Genomic DNA, 9,765 nt, shown 5'->3' on the forward strand with positions numbered 1-9,765 from the left:
TTCCCCTGAAACAGAAAAGTAAGCGTACATTACAGTTTAAAAAAAAAAAAAGGCATCTCAGTGGATCACTGGAGGTTGTTAATTGTCTGGCAGCAATGAAAGAAAGCAAAATAAATTTAAAAAAAACCACCAAAACAAATAAATAGAATGAAAAGCATCAACATTCTTCATCAAGATTTCTCTTTGCTTGAAGTTCAAGGTATGCAGTGGGCATGTAGTTTAGCCTTTCACTTTCAATTAAAAAAATCAAAATCAGTATAAATGCCAAAGTCAACATACACTTTGACTCCATAAACTCTGTTTCCTTCATTATTTAAAAAAAAAATCTGAAAACTGCTATTACAGGTATTTTCCAGGACTTGGTTTTCTACAGAATACAGCTCCTTGCATTGTACAATTCATGTCAAATAATGGCCTGATTCAAAACTACTATGACTCAAAATGTTCTCTCCATTATTTTCATCAGACTTTGGATCAGGCCTTAATTTCTGAGGGTTTTTTTCCTGATATCTCCTAATCCATTGTACTGGATTTGCATGACAAGGTTTTGGTAGTGGGGTGGCTACAGGGGTGGCTTCTGTGAGAAGCTGCTAGAAGCTTCCCCCATGTCCAACAGAGCCAATGCCAGCCGGCTCCAAGACAGACCCACCACTGGCCAAGGCCAAGTCCATCAGCGACAGTGGTAGTGCCTCTGGGAGAACAGATTTAAGAAGGGAAAAAAAATGCAGCGAGAGAGAGGAGTGAGAACATGTGAGAGCAACAGCCCTGCAGACCCCCAGGTCAGTGCAGAAGGAGGGCAGGAGATGCTCCAGGCACCGGAGCAGAGATTCCCCTGCAGCCCATGGGGAAGATCACGGTGAGGCAGGCTGTCGCCCTGCAGCCCAGGGAGGTCCACGGGGGAGCAGATCTCCACCTGCAGCCCAGGGAGAGAGGACCCCACTCTGGAGCAGGGGGATGCCCAAAGGAGGCTGTGACCCCATGGGAAGCCCACGCTGGAGCAGGGTCCTGGCAGGACCTGTGGATCTGTGGAGAGAGGAGCCCACGCTGGAGCAGGTTTTCTGGCAGGACTTGGGACCCCACGGGGGACCCCCGCTGGAGCAGTCTGCTCCTGAAGGACTGCAGCCTGTGGAAGGGTCCCACATTGGAGCAGTTCATGAAGAACTGCAGCCCGTGGAAAGGACTCACATTGGAGAAGTTCGTGGAGGACTGTCTTCCGTGGGAGGGACTCCGTGCTGGAGCAGGGGAAGAGTGTGAGGAGTCCTGCCCCTGAAGAGGATGGAGCGGTAGAGACAACGTGTGATGAACTGACCGTAACCGCCATTCCCTGTCCCCCTGCACTGCTGTGGGGGCTATGTAGAGAATTCAGGAGTGAAGCTGTGCCTGGGAAGAAGGGAGGGGTGGGGGGAAGGTGTTTTTAAGATTTGGGGTTATTTCTTATTATCATACTCTGATTTTGATTGGTAATAAATTAAATTACTTTTTCCCAAGTCAAATATGTTTTGCCCATGATGGTAATTGGTGAGTGATCTCTCCCTGTCCTTATCTTGACCCACAAGCCTTTCATTATATCTCCTCTCCCCTGTCCAGCTGAGGAGGGGAGTGATAGAGCAGCTTTGGTGGGCACCTGGCATCCAGCCAGGGTCAACCCACCACATGCATAGACCCTCTCACTTTAATCAAAGAAACAGCCATAGCTACACCACCAACAATATCAATATTAGTTGTAGCTAATCAAGTCACAGACACCTGGTAGGGTATAGGTAACCCGGGGGAAGGACTTTATCCATACATTTTAACTTGAAGTCAGTAGATTCCATAGACTATAATCCACAGAAGGTAACGAATTCAAATTAATTTGCATTGCAGCAATCTACATATGTGAAATTTCGCAATTAGTCCATGGCTTCACTCAAAAATATCCACCAGCCAAAAAGAGATGAACAGGCCTGCTACACACAACAAACATCTGTTGCAAGTCCACAGTAACTTCTTATTTCAACTTAGAAGCAGCAAGGACTCTTACTGATTAGTTCTGCATCACCAGCAAGTGTCCTTGCTAACATCTGTTACAGGGGAAGGGGATACTTCATGTGGCCTTTATCCGGATCCAGTCAAGGATCTTCAGTAAAATCCATAGAAACTGGGTACCTAAAAACCTAAAAGGCCTTTGACAGAAGACGCATAGTAATAACAAAGATAGTTACTAAGAACTGTGTATGCTCCTTCATGTAATAAAGGTCTAGGTTCTGCTATTATTGCATGTCAGAAGACCTAAGCTGCAGGAGTTTTCTAAAATCACTTTGAATTCATTATAGATCTTTGCCTTTGGTTCAACTTCACTGTTTAATCTGGCTATAAACTAATGCCATGTGGTCTGAAAGACAGAGAAGTGAGCTGTTTGGCAATTAGAAATAGTTCCCAACCTGAATCTTCAGAAACTCATTTTATCTTCTTGTCTCTAAATTGAGGATAATTTTTACACAGAGGTGTTGTGAAGATGAATCACCTAATGTCAGTACAGCATTCTGAATATAAAGTGCTGTGTAACTACAGCTCAAAGCCATAAGCATGGCTTTCAGCATTTATGAAGGAATATGCCCTGGCATTGAAGGAACTAAGCACCTCAGCTCAGATTGCCTTCAAGGGAAGACAACAGCATTCTGGTCCTTGCTTTGTGCCAGACCAGCAGCGTCTGTCCCAAAACCCATGGTGTCCAAAAGGCAAGCTCTCCATTAATCATTTTTTCTTCAGAGCAGGCCTCAGAGTTCTGATGCTGTTCCCAGAGAAAGCAAAGGGGGTTTTATTCTTTTTAGTTGAAGCAGGCATAAGCCCATAGCTATCAGCTAAACTTCTTCCCTTATTCTTAGTCTAGAACACCTCTTCTCCCTCCCAATTCCACCCTGTAATTTCTGCGTGCCATCCTTGTATCAGCAAGATCATTTTCTTCTTCAGCTAACTTCTTTCCCATAAGACTCACCAACACCGCTAACTTGTAGCCTCGTCAGTAGGTAAACACAGATATTTCTATGCTGACACTTGCAAAGGTACATAAATGGTTTTACTGCATAGAAAAATAATCAGTAAGCGAAGACCATATAGTGGAGAAAATGGAATTTCAAAGATCTTCGGGTTTCTATCTCAAGAAGAACAACATAGCCCAGGTACTATTAGAGCTCAAGACATGGAAAAAGGAAGATTCAGAAAATCACAGAACATACGGCTGATAAAGGCTTAAAGAGGTCAGCCAGTCCATCTTTCTCCCCAAAGGCAAAAGCAGCTGTAATTCAACCACTCCTGACAGATTTTTGTCTAAACTCTTTTTAAAATGCTCCAACAATGGAGATTCCACAGTCTCCTTATGCAATCTCTTCCAGCATGCAACCACCATGACAGGTGGAAAGAGTTTCCTCATGCCTAATCTAAATCTCACTTGCCTCAGTTAAAGAAAGAAGTTATGAATAGTTAGGAGGAAATGAAAGAGCACCAGATCCTAAAAAACTACAGGACAGTAATTTCTCAAGCCTGGTTACGCTAAGGAAATCTGCTGACACCATCACCCAGCTGAGTAGCTAGAGGTTTCTCGATGCTTCCCCAAAACTGTTTTCAGACTTTTACTGGATATTGCATTTGCACTGCCAGTAAGCCATACAGTGGGAAGTAGCAGTTCAGCATCAGTCTGAGCTTTGTTTTTGCCTTGCTTATCAGTGATTTTTAAAAAACTTTTGCTAATGTGCCTCTGGCAGGAATGTGAGGTATCATTGCAAAACCAGTTTTCAAGAACTCATGAACTGTTTCTATGAACATGTGAGCAAAGTAGCCACAAAGTCCTCTCTGTGTTAGCAGAATACTATTTTGGATATTTTATTTTTTTTAATCTCCATGAGACAAAGAATATAGTGTGAGAAGATCTTGCAGAATATTTTAGTTATGCAGGGGAGCAAAACCTTACGCACAGTTCATCTTCACGCAGCTTGCTGAAGCTGACCTCCTCCTTGCCTGGGAGATACCACCAACAGATATTCAAATCCTGATCATCCAGTATTCTCTGCTGAAGCTTCAGACTGTGTGAATGAATAGATTCATTACTTCAGTGCATCTACAAGCAATCTTGCTCTCTACTTTCATGTGAGTTTATTAATAATAGAGTGGCTTTCATCTACTCTGTGCTTGTTTGGTTTTGTGTATGAGATATGACCTTCATGACCCTGGAAAGTCATGAATGCAGCAGTTAATTGACCAAAGCATTGGTATCTTTATTCTCTATCTTTCCCTTTTCATGTCTTGTTTTCTTCCTTTCTTTTATTTCTTTCCATTGCAAATTGTCCATTTGTCATGATTCCCTACTCAAAGCTTTTCAATGGACTGCCTTTAAATATTACAATCCATCAAAACCCAAGAGCAGACTCAAAACAACAGAGGCTGGTCTTAAAGGAGGAGCAATACTGACAAAATAATTCACAGGTGAAAACACTTATGTCTTTTTCTAACTCAAATTAGAGACATCACAACACTACCAGCTTCGCATTTTTATACCCATTTTACAGAAGGGTAAAGTGATGCAGAGAAAGATACGGAAACTTAACTACTGTCTTGAAACGGATTTAAGCATGTGTTTGCTTAGCTCATTAATGCAGGTTCAAACTTCCTGTCAGGCCACTGTCTGCCAAAAGTATGCAATCTCCTTATCTGGACATAGACAGTTCCTGAGTGTTTAGCTACTCAGTAGCCAAACAGCTGTCAACAGGTGGATATTCCGTTCACCATTACAGGTATTGGACCACATTCTTAAAAAATATTTTGTCTGTGTTCACCAGGATAGTTCAGTCACTGCTTGTAGTAGGTTTGAAATTGGAAACAAAGGTCTAAAACTAGAAAAAGAGCCTAGCAATTGACAGTACACAGTGTCTTAATTTTTCTCCCCTTACAGTCACTTCTCAGGAAAAAATAAATAAATAAAAATCCTCAATCTGTTTGTTGTTTCAGTTCATTTTAGGGTGACATAAACAGCTTTCAGTTCTTTACATTCTGCACAAGCCTCCAGAAATATTCAGTGTTTACTAGAGCTTGGTGGTGTTAAATCAAGTATGACTATCACCCTTTAAGGCCTAAATGATGGAGCGATATGAATACCAATAACACATTTTGACAGTGTTGACACCTGCTTATATAGAAGCAGTTTACTCACTCTTATAAACCTGTAGGAAAGGGCACTGAAACTTAGTAGGAATCACCTTTTATTTTCAAAAGTTGGTGTTTTCATTCATTGTATCCAGCCTTTTGATGAACTCTGTGGTGTATTCTACAGTGTATCTCATAGAAGACAAGTAGCTGGATGGAGAACTTGATTAAATCACTCTCTAACATCATTTTGGCTGTGTAACTGGAAATGGCTATGTAACTGGAAATGGATAGGAAATGATACTAGCTAACTCTGGAGTGAGAACAATCCCGAAATAAACTCAGCAACTGGTGAGAGCCAAAAACAGCTTATTACTTCTTTTTGATCACCTAAAAACTTTCACAGAATTCAAACATGACCAAAACTTTGTGAAAGCTGAGTATTTTTCTTCCGCTAATGGATTTTAAGAGCAGACTTATCGAATGTTGTAGCACCTGCGGTTGTCAATTTTTTCTGGTTGGGTCAGTCTTTTAAAAAAAAAAAAAAAAGAAAAAAAAACAACATTGCACCTGGGGAGTAGGAAAAAATGCTGTGTGGCAGGTGAAGAAAACTGTTTCCGTTTACTTGATCAGCCCTGGCTTCTTTGTTCAGTACTCAGCCTGACAAGCGAGCAGCAACCCCCCCCCGCCACCCCCTAGTACCAGCCAAAAGCCAGAGAGCGGAGGAAACGTGAGAGCTGACCCAATCTCAGCGCTTCGCCTCGCACGGGAGGCTTTCCGTTCCGCACCCTCCCTCCCAAAGAGGTCTCTAACGAGGTGTTTCCACAGCAAGCAACGAGCCGCGGAGCTTGCCCGACCGCCGAGGGGAGGCCGGCGCTGGGCTGGGCGGCGGGGAGGCGGCGAGCGGCGCGGCCGGCGGGAGCTGTCCCTTCAGCACCACCGCCCGCCCCGCCCGGCCAGCGCTCCCCGGCTCCGCCGGCCAAGAGGCGGTCTCTGCCGGGCTACCGGTGGCCGCCGGCTCGTGGTCCGTGGCCAGCGATAAACGCCTTCGAGTGAAAGCCACGGTAGTTTAAAGCAACGCGGCGAAGAGGTATTCGCTTCAGACGCGCTGGCAGCGCGGCGGTAGCGGGGAGAACAATTAAGTTGGACATAAAGGAGTCCGCTGTCGTATGCGTGTTGCTAGGCTTTGCGGTCCGCTGATTCCTGTCGTGCTCCTCTGAAGAGAAGTTTTGCGGAGAGAGATGTACGACTCTAGATTAGGCAACGAAGGTTTTTATCCACCCCGCTTTAAAAATCAGCCTGCGATGGTTAGTTAGATGCACTTTTGCAGGAGCACCTACTGACTACTGCACGCTCACTAACGCATAGACCACCACATGTGCTTCCTGAAGTCTGGCTGGAAGGTTTCAGCAGGAGAAGGAACTGTATGTGAGAGCGTACATACAGTCAGATAAAAAGTAGGAACCACCACAAAAGATTAATATGAACATTTAAGATCACTGCCCTGTGCAAGAAACACAGAGGAGAAATCTTCTCTTATTTTCCTGAGGAGTTAAACATAGAAAGTCATTTTTTCCCCCTGTAAACCAAATTATTATAGGATAAATAAGAAATTAAAGAAAAACCTTCCATGCTCACTTTTACAGACTACCAGTAGATCAGATAACATCACAAAGCTACTTTAGTACTGAAGAGATGATACGCAAAATAGAAGTGCGTTTGGCAAGATGCGGATAGTAACTATTAATAAACTTTTGAAAGACGGATCACATATCCTCCTGGAGCAGAGTTTCCCAAATGAACAACCATTAAAGAATGTCTGTCTTTCTGCACCATTCTTTATTATCACTCTTCCTCCCAGTGGTTCCCCGTTGCTATACACATTTTAAATTTAAACAATTCTGACATCCCAAAGTGCCCCTGCCTACAGAAATGCATGCTATCCTCTGCACACTGAGGTGCTCCCAGCTTCCTAAACAAATCCCAGCTCTTTGTAGGAGAAAATGCTGAAGCTTCCCAAGCAAGTTGTACTTGTTTGCAGGTAAAATACAATCAAAACAGCAAACTACTGTAAAAACAGCCCTTTCTACCTGTCACAACTGAGCTTAAGAACGCAGAAAGTATTGCAGCCACCTCTTGAGGCAGGAGTATAGGGTACCGTGAGTACACAGGCGTGTGTGTGGAAGCCTTGTTGTAATCCAGAGGGGCATGACAGTCCAGTATTCACTTTGTACATATAAACGACAAGAGACAGATCGAGGAAGAGAGGATCAGTGACCAAAGGAGGAAGGAGAGTTCCGAGATCACAATGAACAGCAGGAAATCTACATCATCAGCCAAAGTTACATTCTACTTTATATTCTATAGCCTATTAATATATACATTTTATATAAATATATCTAATAACAGAAGAGGAAATTATCCCTTAAAAATCTTATCTTTGTAAGGGCAAATAGGCTTTATGCTGTCACATGGTCTTTCAAAGGAAATTTTTTATTGCCCCAGGTATAATACAGTCAAACACAAACATAAGTAGACACTGCTGAAAGGGCAGTGAACAGCACGTTCTGCTGAAAACTGTCAGCATCTTCAGGTGGCAATGTGCAAATTTCTTGTAACAAACCCTAAATGGTAAAAAGATCGAGTTCTCCTGTGTTAGTAAGAGAACTAGTCTTTCGTGTCCTGTTCAATATAATGCACTATCCAACAGCCACTGAGCTAGAGGGGTCTTTTCAGATCCCCCCAGATGTTGGGGGGAACATCTAGAAGTGCTGGGAGAAGAACGTTACCAACTGCCTCAGCAAATGCACCTTAATGAATACAAAACCAGGAAGAACAAACCTGCTCACCAAGCGAAAGCCAGAGTTGTAGCACAGTTCTGCGTGCACTCTGCAGCCTCTAGTTACCGTGGTATTTATTTTTATGGCAGGGAAGCAAACTTTATGTGAAACGCTTGGCTTTAGCTGCGGGAAGCAGAGAATTACAAAATGACAGCCTCTGGCTGTGTCCACTAACTGTCCCTCAACCGTCCTGGGAAATGGCACGGCCGAGCAGCTGGGCAGTGCGGCTGTGACAGTGGGCATCGTTTTGCCTGTCGGACTGTGTGCCCACAGAGAGGAGACGCAGGCTGTGACCTGTTGGCACATCAGACACTCCGGCCGCAATAAAAACTTCAGGAACGCGTTAGGAATGCCCAGGAGAGGCCCCGCGATGGGACCGCAGCTGTGGGAACCCCCACGACAGCCCTTGCCAACGCCGAAACAAAGTTTGCAAAAGCAGGACTACGCTTGGCTACATCAAGGGCTTTCCCAGCTGACCCAGTTCCCGTGCCCTCATCGTTTTCATCCTCATCCAACTGCCTTTTGCCTAAGTTTTCCCCGTGTCTCTTAAGCTAAGGTGCAAGGAGGAGCACGGCAACAGGGCCTTCTTCTTCCTGAGGGGAACCCCAGGAGAGTGTCACCCCGCCTCTTCTCTTCTCCTCCTTGCCACCCAAGCCACAGCTCGATGGTAGCCACCTGGCCAGCACCAATCCCCCCACCAGGCCAGCCCCACTCCTCTCCAGTCCCACCTAGGGGACGCAGGCTCCATCTCCAGGGGAAGAGGTGCGGGACACGCCAAGTCCAACAAGTGCCCGTGAAGAGCAATGAATTACATAAGACGGGAGGAAAGCCAAAAAAACTCATGCAGCACTTAACCCTTTGCATGCCACGCCCCCCCTTGCCCCAGTCCCTTTCCCCCAACCAGGGGGGCTTTTGCCCCGGACCCGGACCCGGACCCGGGCGGCCTCCCCGAGGCGAGACACTCACCGATGGTCGTGATGACCGTGATGGCAAAGTAGAAGGAGCCGGCGAATTTCCACTGGACGCCGGCCCGGTGCGGCTCGGACTGCATGATCACCAACTCCAGCTGCCGGTAGTCCTCGCTGGTGATGTTGTACTTTCCTTTGAGCCGGATCTCCTCGGCTTTGAGTTTCTCCTCCTCCCGCATCTCGTTGTCGGACTCCAGGGCATCAAAGACGGCGGCCCCGACCAGCAGGTAGGTGAACGTGCAAATGATGAGGGACAGGGTCCGCACGTTCTGCCTCTTCATGGCCGCCAGCAAGGGGCGAGTGAGGGGACCATGTCCCCCCCTGGCCGCCCGGGGATCCGACAGGCCGCAGCAGCCGCAGCAAGGGGGCAGCTGCCGGGGGGGCTGGCGGCGCCCGCCGCCGCCGCTGCCGCCGCTCCGGGGCAGCTTGCGCTGCGGCGGCGGCCGCTCTCCGCCCGCCTGCTCGGGCTCCTGGGAGGAGGAGAGGCACAGGAGGCTGCTGGAGCGCCGAGACCAGGTGCCCTGGAGCCGGGAAACTCTGCGCAGGACCTGCCCAAACCAAGCCGTCCCAGTGCGCAGGGCCATCCAGGGCACCCCAGCTCCTCCCCAGCACCGAGGCCAGGGGCAGGGGGTCCCCGCCGCGGGAAGGGGGCGCTGGGCGGCGGCGCCCCGCCGAGGGGCCGGCGGCCCCGGGCCGGAGTCCAGCGGCGGACGGGTCCCCCCGCGAACTTGGGGCGGCGGCGCGGGGAAGGCTCCCCCGCAGCCCGGGCGGGGCGCGGCGGGGAGGCGGAGGCCGCCGCCGTCCCAAGTTTCTTCAGGCGGCGCGGCGGGGCCGGGGGG

General features: G+C 47.3%; 1 protein-coding gene across 1 annotated transcript in view; it reads right to left on the bottom strand.

The window, feature by feature from the left end:
* KCNK9 (potassium two pore domain channel subfamily K member 9) overlaps positions 1-9,510 on the bottom strand; it is an 88,194-nt gene extending 78,684 nt beyond the window's left edge. Inside the window, exon 1 of the mRNA XM_075024405.1 lies at positions 8,925-9,510. Coding sequence (XP_074880506.1) covers positions 8,925-9,510 — 586 coding nt within the window. The remainder of the gene's footprint in view (positions 1-8,924) is intronic.
* Positions 9,511-9,765: the final 255 nt, after the last annotated feature.

Source organism: Buteo buteo, chromosome 3 (genome assembly GCF_964188355.1).
Source record: "Buteo buteo chromosome 3, bButBut1.hap1.1, whole genome shotgun sequence".
NCBI classification, from domain to species: domain Eukaryota; kingdom Metazoa; phylum Chordata; class Aves; order Accipitriformes; family Accipitridae; genus Buteo; species Buteo buteo.